Here is a 15,208-nt window from a genome sequence, read left to right as displayed (position 1 = left end):
ATGGCATCCATGTATATTTTTAGTTCCGTGAACGTAATCTTTTGAACTCGTGAGCAATATTTTGAACCCCATAAAAAAAAAAATCAAAGCTAGCTGCAACTTTTTTTACTGCTCTGTATGTCAGAAAATTTTTAAAATCTATAGATGTTGAACCTCAAAAGCTTGTTTCCTCAACCATCCCTCCTACGATTCTTTCATCTTCTTGAGGGTTTGGGAGAGGAGATGTGGATCTACAATCTCACTAATCGATTCTTTCTCTAAGTGAGGGGAATTCTTGGGATCTAGAATTTGAAGTCATTTGTTGATTTCTTCCGTTGTTCTTCCTCTTCAATTCCGCCCTAGCACTTGTTGCTTTGCTGGATTTTTGGTGTGAATGATTTTTTTAACATTTTAGTGTTCTTGCTTTGCATCCTTGCATAGTGTTAGCTCTCCATTACGATTTATTCGAGTGAGAGATGATATTCTTGTTAGCTTGGCGGTTGGTGCTTCGATGATCTCTTTGTGAAAGATTGTAAAAAAAATTGGGTTTCTCCTTCGTGGAGTTTGTGCAATGGTTGTGGAGCTTGTCATATCTGGAGTGGAGGAAAGTTAGACATAAAGAAAGGGCCTTTGTCATCCGCGGAATTGGCTTGGAGAAGAAGGTGAGCCATCGTGGCGTTCGGGAGACCTTCGTGGTAATATGCATCTCTTCAACATGATGTTCCCCACTTCGTGTGCGGGAACACATGAATATATCTTCATCTCCACGTGTCTCGGTTATCTCTATCCCTAAATTTAGTTTCTTTGTGATAGCCATCGAGCTTGAAGTACTCATATCTTGCTTATCACTTGTGTTATACATATCTTATGCTATATATCTTGCATAGCTTAACTTGTTGTTTGTGCACTTAGTCGTTGCTTATTTAGGTTTTTTGCTTGTAAAATAAATGTTAGTTTAGTTTCGCATTCTTCCAAGATAAATCCATAATTGTTTTTAAATGCCTATTCACCCCTCCCTCACCCCGTCTAGGTGACATCTCGTCCTTTCACTCATCCATCGAGAAGTTTCCTTCCTCTCGTTCCTCAAACAGATTTTTGTAATAATTTTCTATATATGTCTTTAATTGCTTATGTCATTTGATCGATCACACATCTTGAAGAAGAGAATGATTAAGTTTCTTTCAATGTCTGTCATTTGTGGAAATATGAATGTATCTTGTATTTAAGTCTCCTTCCAAAATAAATTGGACTTCTGAATGTTGGTACCATTTGAGTTTCACTTCTCGCAAAAGCTAAGCTATATGCGCATTGGATTGTCTTTTTAGTTTAATCTCCTGCATCGATAAAGATCGTACTTCTGCAATGGCCTCTAGATCATCTATAATGGATGGCAACCGAACTATTCAACTTTTAGATGCCCCGATGTATGCCTTGTCCATCCTCTAAGGTATTTTATGCAATGCGCCCATTTTTTTATTCCACCTTTGGATAGGGTTATGACAGGCAACATGTTGCTCCCATATGTTTTTAACCATAGCAAAACAAAAACCGTCACAATGTAACCATCCAAGCAGATTAAATTTCAATTGACATTTGCATCTTGGTCTAGGCGTTCCTGTGGTTAACAGAATAGGAGCATGATCCGAAAACTACTCTAGACGTGATAGGTCATGTACAATGATAAATGGAAATTTAGATTCTTAATTTGTGTCCATAAGTACGCGATTTAATTTTTCATATATCGGTTTGGAAGGTTGTTTACCCAGGTGAACTGCCTTCGAGTCATTGACATCTCTCTCAAATCTTAAGGGTGTGTTTGGTAGGTCGGGCCACCTCAACATCTCTTTCCCACCTCATACATGCTTACCTAGTTACCTTAGATATGATGTGTTGAGATTTTGTGCCTTGTTCGGTAGCTTGTATCCAAAAAGAGATGATCAGCTGAGATGTTGTTTGGTGTGTGGATGAGCTGAGATAGTGCTGCAAAAGTCCCTAGACGAGAAAAGAAAAAGCAATCCGGTCCCTGGTTCATCCAACCACTGCATCAAGGAAGATGCTCCGACCATAGGTGGCGGCCGTAGCGGCGCCTCTTGGCGGGCGTGGCTATCCTGGTGGCTCGTGGGAGCGGTGCTTCCTGGCGGACGTCGGGGCGCGTCGGTGGCGAAGCAAGGAGGCGACGCCGGGTGGTCTCGTAGAGGCACGACGCGCGTGGTGGCCATGGCGCTCCAGGTGGCGGTGGCCGTTGTGCCCGTGTGGAAATCTTAGCAAATTAAAGTTCCCCCCAAATAGGGTATGGGTTATATTTTGTGAAGTTGCCAATTCACAAAGGAAGGCAACTTTAAATTCATCCTAAGTTGCTCCATACACGACGATCAGAGTCCATGTGAAATTATCAGCTTTATTTCGCATGTGAAATTTTATATGATAAGCTTGATTCAAACTAGCCAACACATTCATGATATTCTTTCTGTGCCAAGTAATAAGCCACCATATCGTTCACGAGGTGGGCTAGAAATCCAAGTGAAATCAACACCACCCGATAGGTAATTTAAAAAACTCAGTGAGAAGTTTGTCTACCCGTTTTCAAAATAGCCACGAAATCCAATTCATGTTCCTGAATACAGCAATATGTAAATGTTTAGTTAAATCACCAAGATCTTTGTTAATGGTAAACATGTCATTCATTTGAGAAACAAATGAAGATTTAGACTTTCTTGCTTTTTTATTTGGCTTTTGACCTTTTCTTTGTGTAGTTAGCTTTGGAATCCGAGCAGGATGTCTAATTGACCGACGTTGCCTACTCATTCAATAGATTATTTCCACTGCTTGAGAAGGCAGCAACCCTAGTAGAAACTTCACATTCGACAACTACCATAAGTTACTTATTTCGTTCTCTGTACAACTTCACAACATTGCGCATTTACTGACACAGTAATTCCGGACGAGTCTCAGTTCTCAGATGCAGCTCCACAACATCCTGAACGTTCGACTAAGTCTGTTCACTATGCAATGATGCGAAGACGGAAATTAACCAAGCTTCTTCTTGGTTTCGCAGATGTAAGCGCAGGCGATGACAGCAACAGCAACTGCGAAGACAGCCGTAGTTGTGGTCACCACCCTCTTCGCCTTGTCTCTGGACTTCCACGCCAATAGGGTAGCGCGGGAAGGCGTGAACCCGAGCTCGGAGAGCTTCTTGTGCGACTCCGCGTAGTCCCTGAAGAACGCCTCCTCATCCTGCGCAGAAGAAGTTGCAAGATATATCAAACAAGCTAGGAAAAATTGTAGCACATGCATGGGAGAAATTCTGAATTCCACTTTGATTTACCTTTGCATATTTCTCGACGTAGGGACGGAAAGCCGGATGGTCCACTAGAACCTTGTCTGTCGGCAACTTCAGGAGGCCATCGGAGTCCCCTTTCAGAAGCTCACTGCAGCATACACAGAAGAGGAAGGGAGGTGATGGCAATGTTTGATGCGCAACGGCAACGATGAAACATTTCATGGTCATGCTTACATAAAATAGGAATTGTCAAACTTGAGAGGTTCCTTTGTCCAAGCACCTTCGAATCCCGACCTGTCCCGCCGAGCTTTCCCCTGAAAATTTGCAAACTTTCTATCAAAAGAAATGTGGTTGATGAATTGTTATGTTAACACGCCAAAAATGTGTGCTTAGATTACCAGAGTATGTCCACCCGAGAGTGCTACTATGTCCTTATCAGTCAAGCCCATCCGGTAGAAGACATCCCTCAGGTGTGAAGCACCTGATCACATGATGACGGAAGCATTTTTTTATAGCTATCTTTATATCTCTTTAAGCAAATGATTTCGAAACTCTAATTAAAAGTGCATGAGTTGAAGCTAATTTTCGGTAAAGCAATAAGACATTCTTGCATCTTGCATTTCATTCACGAAGAAATATTCGTGTCAGGAGAATCTAAATAGTGGTGGTATGAGTTGGTTACCTTGCTTAGCATCTGGCAGACGTCCTTCCTCAGGGCAAACTGAAGAATCCTGGTTTAGATGCCAAAAAGTAATATTAAGGTACTTTGACAAGAAGCAAGGTCAGGTAATGAACCTGTGGATGTTGCTGTTCTTGTTAACTCACCTTCCTGCCAGGAATGAAATCTATGGTTGGTCCACCGGTGACCTCAACGGCAACAACTCCGGCAAGCTGGTACAGGTCGGCGTACGTGATCTTGGGGTGCTTCTGTCTGATTGGTTCTGCAACACAGGAACTCGCCATCAGTTATATTTGCTTAACTGGATCACAAGTGAAATCATCTGATCTGGCAGAAGAAGCGAGTGGCGCGCTGACCTAGAAGGTCGACGGCGATGTTGAGCCCTGCATTGGCGGCGTGGCGGAGCTCCTCCGGGAGCCTGATGGAGCCGTTGGGGCCTCCCGTGTTGGTGGCCTTGTCGTAGGTGCCGGCATCGTGCCATCTGCATGCACCATGGTCACCGCGCGTAGTTATGGGAGATAGAAAACGACAGCGTAACGTGTGCTGTACTGCTTAAGCGCAAAATGGAGGAACGCGAGCCGCACGTACGCGAGGCGGAGCATGATGGGTGCGCAGCTCTTGCTGGCGATGAGCGCGCGGAGGTCCCGCCGCGCCTTCTCGATCTCGGCGATGTAGTCCGCGACCACCACCGGGCTTGCAGCCGACGACATGGTTACTCGAGTCTGTCGTTCTCTGTCTCTGTTCGTCGGGGTAGAGGAGCACTCTGGTTTGGGCAGGGGAATGAAGCTGGGGTGGGGTTTTGTAGGAGCGGCTGAGCGGAGGTATGAAACGTGGAGGGGCAAAAGGAAGGTAGGAGGGAACTGGGAGGAATAGAATGGAATGGAGTGGAGGCGCGGAGAAAGCATGGGATTTCTCCAGATGAAAGCAACATATGGATGGATTACGTACGTGATCTTTGCCCGGGTTAATAACTCCACCGGCAGGGAAGCTTTGCTGCGACCCTCCTAGGAGCATCTCCACGGACACATTCATCCTCAAAGTTTTTACGTTGGACATTTTTTTTTGGTTCTAGTCGTGCGGTTTAAAGGTCCCTTCCAGCCGGCACGACCTAGTAGGCTGTTTGGCGTCTCGAGTCTGTCCCCGCTCCATAGGGAACGTTCGGACGCGTCAGACGGAACGAGAAGCGAGGCGGAGAGTGGCAGATCCGACACGTCATTGACACGGAAGTCTAAAATCCGTCACCTACCTCTGGTCAAGAGACGTTAATGGCCTCCAGGCTTTTCCTGGTGACGCAGTGAAGCGTCTCGTTGTGCATGGCCGCGTGGCCATCCGCGCCGGCGACTATTGCGGCTAACGCCCCGCTGCCGCTTCACTTGCCATCGTTGTAATAAAGAGCACCCCCTTCTTCCTTCTCATCGCTTCGCCGTTCTCGACAGCCACCACCTCCTTCTTTCCCCTCGCCACATTCCAATGTCGTCCTCCCGCAAAAATATCCTCGCCGCGAACGGCTTTGGACGTGGCAGCCTCTCGGTGACGGAGGCGTGGGCGATGTACCACACTAGGTACCTTGTACCGCCGGACATGCGTCTGCCAAGCAGCGGCGACTGGAGGATGGCCGTCAACGGGGTCGGCATCCCGCTGCCGCCGGGCACGGATCGTTGGAGGGACGCGATCAGAGCCCAGCGCGCGCGCCTCAGCGCCAAGGAGCGCGCCGATCCCACCTAGGCCCTACCGGCAACGATGAATGGTGGGTGGACTTCTTCCAGGCGCATTACGATGCCAACATGGCCAACATTGATGGCCTCGTCGGCCGGAGGAACACGTGGAACAAGGAGGGGTGCCTCTGTTTCTGGGGCGTTCCCGGTCGCACCCTCCCGGACATCGTTGACGACATCCACAATGGTGTCCCAAGGTTGGAGATGCCACCTTCTCCACCGCCATCTCCTCGGGCTTCGGTGTGCTGGCAGTCGAGGAGGACGTACTCGTCCTCCTCGCACTCCTCGTCTTTGGGGCCGGCGCGGTCGGCGACTTCCTTGCACCGTGCCACGTCGTATAGTGTACCGAAGCGTGGGGTAAAGGAGGAGCCCGAGTACGTGACACCACTCACGATTCGGAGGTGCGGCTGCAGCATCACCAACCGCGAACCAGCGAGGCAGCAGTAGAGGCGTGCCAGCGGCGCCCTCCTCGTTCTGAAGCTGGAGGTGAAGGAGGAGCAGAACGACGAGGAAGCCGCGAAGGCCGCGAAGATGACGGAGTACGAGCGACGGCAGTGCCTCATCGCTAGCAGCGACGACCCCGAGAACTACCCAGGGTTGCACGCTGTGTTCATGGCATCCTTGAACGGAAAGGACGCCTAGTGGGACAACATCGACGCGGCGATCGCTACGTCCATCCGTAACGTTGGGATGCCACTCGTCGACCTCACCAACGACGACGAAGCTGGGCCCAGCGACTCGGTGAAGGACGAGCCCGACGACGAGCCCGACAAGCACGGTAAGAAGGACGTCATCAACGACAGCATGTACAAAACTTCCACCAATACTACGACCCCTCTGGACGCCGCAAGTACTACTAGATTAGGATTTAGGTTTAAATTTCATCGACTTTCGTTCAAATTCATGTAATATATAGCAAGTTTGAATGAATTTGACTGTTTTCGATTAAATTTAAAAAATCTAAATTTCTTTTTGGGGGACTCGATTGGGGAGCGACGTCCCCAAACACGGCACGAAGAATCAGCGTCCCCCAAACGCTAAATCCGGCACCATTTGAGGGAAACTTTGGGGAACGTACGCAATTGGAGATGCTCTAACTCTCTACCCGTCGAATAAACTAGATTCTTATAATTTGATAAGTTAAAAAGCGTAGTAAAAAGATTGGCTATTTTTTTAAACTTCTACCACATACATATCAAACTATTGCATGGAATGTTCTTTTTCTGTCATGCCCGCTCCCGCGAGCTGCAGGGCGAAACCCTAGGTGTTCGTACCCACCGGTGGCCCCTCCGAAACCTTCTATAACTTCTTCGATAAGATACCAAAAAAATCTCAAACTTTTCTGGAACCCATGAAAATGCATTCCCATATATGATTCTTATTCGCCAGATCATTCAAATACCGAAGCTCCTCGTGATGTCCTTCATCCCTTCAAGACATCGAACAATATTTAGCCTCATCATTATTAATATCCCATTTCTACCCTACAGATATTGGGCGTTAAGTGTGTGACCCTACGAGTTCCAGAATCGATGGACATGATCGAGAAACCTCTCCAATCAATAATCAATAAATTGGATCTAGATGTTCATAATTATTCACACACATTCAGCCCAGATCTTTATCGGTTGAACCACGATGTTAAGGATTTAAACAATCCCATATTCCATTCTCATTGTCTCTTGATATTTTACTTGCCCAAGATTTGATCGCCGGTATCACCATACCTAGTTCAATCTCGTTCACAATCTCGTGCTTGCAAGCGATATAGAATATGTGCTACCTAAGCAGGCCATGAGTATATCTATATATTATGCGGATGGACAATTCTACTCTTGATACATACCACTCAACAAGTATTTTCTAGCATACGCAAAAATAACTTTATGATCACCCAATTACGAAGTAATATTTGATGTCCTCAAAGTATTATTCCCGTACTAGGGAGTAGCATACTTTAATGGTCTAAGAATTATTATATTTGACATTGGAAAGTGACAATAATTAAACATTGTCACTATCATATTGCTTTGCTTATTTACATCTTGCATATCACATCATTCTCCTAATGACTGTTGTTAATTGACAACACATCTCTATGGTTAGGAAACCTTAACCATCATGAACCAACATATTAGTCTAGTAGAGGTTACTAGCCAGGGGGTAGTGTTGTTTACAAACCACACAACTATTAAAGTTTTCGCTTAATACAATTTTAGCATTGAGTATAAAAATTTGGCATGAACAATGAAATATGATAATAACTTTATTATTGCCTTTAGAGCATATTTCAAACATGGCAATGCCTAATGGGCGAGGGAGTGAGGTTTGGGCGATGAGAGGAAAGGAGTGGTGAGTCTAGGTGAAACGTCGTGTCTCCCACGTTTCCGAAAGCATGCAAAAATGCGGCACGTTGCGCTCGCCAACATCTATCCATGCGAAAACAGCTGAATCAGGTGTGCCTTTAGAGCTAACTTTTAAGCTGCTTTAAAACTCATGCTTACAAGCAGGGGAACTAAATGGACATCGTTTGACCGAGTAATTGTGAAAAATGAGCTTGCGAGGAACCAAACAACCCCAATTGAACTGAACTAGCTAGTTGTCCTAAAACAACATGGATTCTTGGTCAAACTAAAATAATACATATTTCTAACTAATAATTGAATTAACAAACTCTGCTACTTGATCAGAGGTCAACTCAACGAACACAAACAAGCTTGTCCGTCCATTCCTGTATGCAAACCTTGCTAGGATCCGCCTCTCCTCCAACAAACAAGTCGTTGTCTCCACCTTAAACCGGCCCCCCTCCTCCGGTCGGCCTTGCTGACATCAGAAGTAGTGGGAAAGCCGAGCTATGAGTGAAGTTTCAATAAAAGCGGAGGTTTTAATAGATTGGTTTAATAATTGATCCCTCTATCAAAGTTTATAGGGCTCGTGCATATTTCTAGGTCGTAAATTTGACAATGATAATACAAGATATATATTACAAAATACATATCATTAGAAACCTTAGATATTCTACTTTCTAATATTATTTTATGTTGTACAATTGATATTATGTTACCAAATTGATGATTTAGGGATACATGCAAGTCGTATGAACTGGGACGGGCTAGTATTTGTTAGCCATCTTGTTTTTTCGCCTCCACGTCAATGAAGATGTGATCTTCTACAATAAGTAATATTCAATTTGTTCGAGGGATCTTCTTCCCGGCGCCAATAATAATGTTGAAAGGTTAAAAAAAAATTAGGTATGATCCTTCAGATTCTGCTTCACTAGATTGATCTTGTGCTCTTTCTCATGGTTGCCACGAGGAGCATTGTCCTTGAAATATTTATCCCGGTTGTTATATCCTCAACAATGATGATTCGTATCCTTGGCTTGCCAGCAACGTCGATTAGACTGTTCGGTTGCTTTTACTTGAAATACAGGTGTAGGTACTCTTGACATGTTGGTTGATTACTTTAATGATTGTACGTGTGCAGGTAGTGGCATTGCGGTTCATACTAAAATTATTAGAGAATCCTCATTGGTATGGTATGTCATTGATTTGACATCTATGCTATTTTTTCTACGGCTATATCTACAAAAGTACAAGATTGTGTGCTGAAAAAAAAAGTTTAAATAACTCGAAGATTTGCTTATGTTTTTTAGGCTTTATTTTGTAATTGCTGAGCTCAGCTCATTTTTTGTTTCAAAATGGGGGAAATATCACCCCAGCTTCTGCATCCAAGGGATGCATACGGCTTTTTTTAATTAGATTATTCACAACACCTTACAAGAGCAATACAAAAGATCAAACTTGAAGCCACCTCGCTAAACCTACAGAGGGATGAAGGGTGACAATTCACAACTCATATCATCCAAAAACCAAATTCCTTCCCAGACCGCCCAATAGCAGATGAGAAGCACATCCAGTCAAGTAGACTCTCAACATACGCCAACGCACACGCCATAGAAGTTGCTACCGCCGTCTTCCTCGAGTCCATCTTCAAGAGAGATCATCGCATTGACCATGCCAGGCTTGCCATCGATGCCGCCACGGCGCCAGACGACTCCACCATCCTGCACATGTCCATCACACTGCATCTATCCCGAGACACCACTGCACCATGCTGCGGCGACTCGACGACGCCGACATAGCAAAAGCACACCGCTCCACCTCAGCACCACCACCATCCGTTGTCTGCTCCAAAAACAATACCCCCAACAGGGAGAACGGCGTTGCGCGCCGCCATCGTCCGATCCGGGAGACCCGGGTCTAGGGTTTCCCCTGGAGCAGCCCAGGTGAAGAACGCAAAATGCAAAGACAATGCCTTCAACAAGGTAACGACGAAGCGCGCCGCCATCATCCGCCATGACCGAAGTCCGGGCCGGCTTTCACCGGCAGCTGCGCCTCACCATCGTGAGCTAGGCGAGAGATCGCAAGATCCGCCACGGCTAGCCACACAACTAGCCGATCTCCTCTGGTGAGAGAGAAGACCACCACCGCGGTGCCACGGTCAGCGGCACCTGACGCCCGCCACCTGCCACCAGGTCGACGCCGTCACCGCCATCGCCATCCAGGGTCGCCGCCCTTGGTGCCGTGGTCCCAGATCTTGAGGAGGAGCATCACGATATCCGCCCCCATCCCCACCCGCACGGCGATGCCAAGGCGAGGAAGGAGGAGAGGACCGCACCGCCAGGGTCCGGGGCCTCGCCGCCGCCCCATCACCGCCCTCCCGTCGAGGCCAAGGCGATGAACGGAGGAGAGGACTGCGCCGCCATGGCTAGGGCCGCGCCGCCGCCCCCAACACCGCCCGCCATCGACCAGAACCGGGACCATCCCCCCGGCGCGGAGGCGTGCCTCCTACCGCCACACTAGGGGACCACACGAGGATCCCCGCCGCCCCCATCACCGGCCGCACCAGGCTTCGCTGGCGGCGGCCTCCGGGGACAAGGAGGAGGGGGGAGGGGGAGGGGAAGGCGGCGGCAGTGGGGGCTAGGGTTCCACCCCGAGTCGCCCTGGAGGGGTGATACGTCTCCAACGTATCTATAATTTCTGATGTTCCATGCTAGTTTATGACAATACCTACATGTTTTGCTCACACTTTATAATGTTTTTATGCATTTTCCAGAACTAACCTATTAACAAGATGCCGAGGTGCCAGTTCCTGTTTTCTGTTGTTTTTGGTTCCAGAAAGGCTGTTCGGGCAATATTCTCGAAAGTGGACGAAACAAAAGCCCACGATCTTATATTTCACGGAAGGTTCCAGAAGTCCGAAGGGGAGACGAGGAGGGGCAGCAGGGGACCCACACCATATGGCGGCGCGGGTGGCCCCCTGGTCGCGCCAGCCTATGGGGAGGGGGCCCCTGGCTCCTTCGACTCCGCCTCTTCGCCTATAAAGTCCCCCGTGACCTAAAAACCCGATACCAATTGACGAAACTCCAGAAAGACTGCAGGGACGCCGCCGCCATCGCGAAACTCCGTTTCGGGGGACAGAAGTCTCTGTTCCGGCACGCCGCCGGGACGGGTGATACGTCTCCGACGTATCGATAATTTCTTATGTTCCATGCCATATTATTGATGATACCTACATGTTTTATGCACACTTTATGTCATATTCGTGCATTTTCTGGAACTAACCTATTAACAAGATGCCGAAGAGCCAGCTTCCTGTTTCTCGCTGTTTTTGGTTTCAGAAATCCTAGTAACGAAATATTCTCGAATCGGACGAAATCAACGCCCAGGTTCCTATTTTTCCCGGAACCATCCGAACACCCGAGAGCCGCCGTAGGGAAGCCCCGGGGGCCCCACACCACACCCGGCGCGGCCGCAGGGGGCCGCGCCGCCCTATGGTGTGGTGGCCCCGAGCCCCCTCCGAGGCTGCCCTTCCGCCTATTTAAAGCCTCCGTCGTGAAAACCCTATTACGGAGGACGAAACCCACGTAAACCTTCCGCAGCCGCCGCCATCGCGAAGCCAAGATCCGGGGGACAGGAGTCTCTATTCCGGCACCCTGCCGGAGCGGGGAAGTGCCCCCGGAAGGCTTCTCCATCGACACCGCTGCCATCTCCACCGCCATCTTCATCACCGCTCGCCGCTCCCATGAGGAGGGAGTAGTTCTCCATCGAGGCTCGGGGCTGTACCGGTAGCTATGTGGTTCATCTCTCTCCTATGTACTTCAATACAATAATCTCATGAGCTGCCTTACATGATTGAGATTCATATGATGATGCTTGTAATCTAGATGTCACTATGCTAGTCAAGTGAGTTTTACTTATGTGATCTCCGGAGACTCCTTGTCCCACGTGTGTAAAGGTGACAGAGTGTGTGCACCGTGTGGGTCTCTTAGGCTATATTTTACGAATACTTATTCACCTGTTGAATGGCGTAGTGAAGTGCTTATTTATATCTCTTTATGATTGCAATGTGTTTTGTATCACAATTTATCTATGTGCTACTCTAGTGATGTTATTAAAGTAGTTTTATTCCTCCCGCACGGTGTAATGGTGACGAGTGTGTGCATCCGTGTTAGTACTTGGCGTAGGCTATGATCATGATCTCTTGTAGATTGTGAAGTTAACTATTGCTATGATAGTATTGATGTGATCTATTCCTCCTACATAGTGTGAAGGTGACAGATGTGCATGCTGTGTTAGTACTTGGTTTAGTCGTGTTGATCTTTCTTGCACTCTAAGGTTATTTAAATATGAACATTGAATTGTGGAGCTTGTTAACTCCGGCATTGAGGGTTCGTGTAATCCTACGCAATGTGTTCATCATCCAACAAGAGTGTAGAGTATGCATTTATCTATTCTGTTATGTGATCAAAGTTGAGAGTGTCCACTAGTGAAAGTCTAATCCCTAGGCCTTGTTCCTAAATATCGCTATCGCTGCTTGTTTACTCGTTTCTATGCGTTACTACTGCTACCATATTACCACCATCAACTACACGCCAGCAAGCTATTTTCTGGCGCCGTTACTACTGCTCATATTCATTCATACCACCCGTATTTCACTATCTCTTCGCCGAACTAGTGCACCTATTAGGTGTTTTGGGGACACAAGAGACTTCTTGCTTTGTGGTTGCAGGGTTGCATGAGAGGGATATCTTTGACCTCTTCCTCCCCGAGATCGATAAACCTTGGGTGATCCACTTAAGGGAAACTTGCTCGCTGTTCTACAAACCTCTCGCTCTTGGAGGCCCAACACTGTCTACAAGAATAGAAGCTCCCGTAGACATCAAGCACTTTTCCGGCGCCGTTGTCGGGGAGGAAAGGTAAAAAGGCACTCATACTCCGGTTCCAGGTAACAGTACTTTTCTCGGCGCCATTGTGTTTGTGCTCGAAGCTATTTCCTTTAGATCCCGCAATTGCATCTTTTTGTTTCTTGTTTACACTAGTTTGGCATAATGGACAACAATGAGCTTCTTATTCTATTTCCCGATTTAAAACATGGATTGTTTGATGCGAAAATTAAAAAACCTATGGAATCTTATTTGCATGCCGGTAGTAATATTAGTATGAACGCTTTGAACACCATTGTTGATAATGATATAGAAAGTTCTAAGCTTGGGGAAGCTGGTTTTGATGAGCATGATCTTTTTAGTCCCCCAAGCATTGAGGAGAAAATTTACTTTGATGATACTTTGCCTCCTATTTATGATGATTATAATGATAGTAGTATTTTGTTACCGCCTGTTATGGAGGATTTGATTATGATTACAATATGCCTCCTATATTTGATGATGAGAATAATAATGATAGCTACTTTGTTGAATTTGCTCCCACTACAACTAATAAAATTGATTATGCTTATGTGGAGAGTAATAATTTTATGCATGAGACTCATGATAAGAATGCTTTATGTGATAGTTATATTGTTGAGTTTGCTCATGTTGCTACTGAAAGTTATTATGAGAGAGGAAAATATGGTTGTAGAAATTTTCATGTTACTAAAATGCCTCTCTATGTGCTGAAATTTTTGAAGCTACACTTGTTTTATCTTCCTATGCTTGTCACTTTGCTCTTCATGAACTTGTTTATTTACAAGGTTCCTATGCATAGGAAGCATGTTAGACTTAAATGTGTTTTGAATTTGCCTCTTGATGCTCTCTTTTGCTTCAAATACTATTTCTTGCGAGTGCATCATTAAAACTGCTGAGCCCATCTTAATGGCTATAAAGAAAGCACTTCTTGGGAGATAACCCATGTGTTATTTTGCTACAGTACTTTGTTTTATATTTGCGTCTTGGAAGTTGTTTACTACTGTAGCAACCTCTCCTTATCTTAGTTTTATGTTTTGTTGTGCCAAGTAAAGTCTTTGATAGTAAAGTAAGTACTAGATTTGGATTACTGCGCAGTTCCAGATTTCTTTGCTGTCACGAATCTGGGTCTACCTCCCTGTAGGTAGCTCAGAAAATTAAGCCAATTTACGTGCATGATCCTCAGATATGTACGCAACTTTCATTCAATTTGGGCATTTTCATTTGAGCAAGTCTGGTGGCCTAATAAAATCCATCTTTACGGACTGTTCTGTTTTGACAGATTCTACCTTTTATTTCGCATTGCCTCTTTTGCTATGTTGGATGAATTTCTTTGATCCATTAATATCCAGTAGCTTTATGCAATGTCCAGAAGTGTTAAGAATGATTGTGTCACCTCTGAACATGTTAATTTTTATTGTGCACTAACCCTCTAATGAGTTGTTTCGAGTTTGGTGTGGAGGAAGTTTTCAAGGATCAAGAGAGGAGTATGATGCAATATGATCAAGGAGAGTGAAAGCTCTAAGCTTGGGGATGCCCCGGTGGTTCACCCCTGCATATTCTAAGAAGACTCAAGCTTCTAAGCTTGGGGATGCCCAAGGCATCCCCTTCTTCATCGACAACATTATCAGGTTCCTCCCCTGAAACTATATTTTTATTCCGTCACATCTTATGCACTTTGCTTGGAGCGTCGGTTTGTTTTCTTTTTTTGTTTTGTTTGAATAAAATGGATCCTAGCATTCACTTTATGGGAGAGAGACACGCTCCGCTGTAGCATATGGACAAGTATGTCCTTAGGCTCTACTCATAGTATTCATGGCGAAGTTTCTTCTTCGTTAAATTGTTATATGGTTGGAATTGGAAAATACTACATGTAGTAACTCTAAAAATGTCTTGGATAATTTGATACTTGGCAATTGTTGTGCTCATGATTAAGCTCTTGCATCATATACTTTGCACCCATTAATGAAGAAACACTTAGAGCTTGCTAATTTGGTTTGCATATTTGGTTTCTCTAGAGTCTAGATAATATCTAGTATTGAGTTTTGAACAACAAGGAAGACGGTGTAGAGTCTTATAATGTTTACAATATGTCTTTTATGTGAGTTTTGCTGCACCGTTCATCCTTGTGTTTGTTTCAAATAACCTTGCTAGCCTAAACCTTGTATCGAGAGGGAATACTTCTCATGCATCCAAAATCCTTGAGCCAACCACTATGCCATTTGTGTCCACCATACCTACCTACTACATGGTATTTATCCGCCATTCCAAAGTAAATTGCTTGAGTGCTACCTTTAAAATTCCATCAT

The 15,208-nt window shown here is 45.7% G+C and overlaps 1 protein-coding gene across 1 annotated transcript; it reads right to left on the bottom strand.

Moving 5' to 3' along the window:
- Window positions 1-2,961: 2,961 nt before the first annotated feature.
- On the bottom strand, window positions 2,962-4,648 carry LOC124673359 (probable L-ascorbate peroxidase 3, peroxisomal). Its single transcript, XM_047209453.1, has 8 exons — window positions 4,527-4,648; window positions 4,295-4,419; window positions 4,085-4,200; window positions 3,942-3,990; window positions 3,658-3,740; window positions 3,494-3,573; window positions 3,305-3,407; window positions 2,962-3,213 (listed from the first exon to the last, which is right to left on the bottom strand). The coding sequence occupies exons 1-8, from the start codon at window positions 4,646-4,648 to the stop codon at window positions 3,007-3,009; spliced, it is 885 nt and encodes a 294-aa protein (XP_047065409.1). The 3' UTR covers window positions 2,962-3,006.
- Window positions 4,649-15,208: the final 10,560 nt, after the last annotated feature.

The sequence above is a fragment of the Lolium rigidum genome, chromosome 7 (assembly GCF_022539505.1).
Source record: "Lolium rigidum isolate FL_2022 chromosome 7, APGP_CSIRO_Lrig_0.1, whole genome shotgun sequence".
NCBI classification, from domain to species: Eukaryota; Viridiplantae; Streptophyta; class Magnoliopsida; order Poales; family Poaceae; genus Lolium; species Lolium rigidum.
This window is presented reverse-complemented; position numbering and strand designations above follow the sequence as displayed.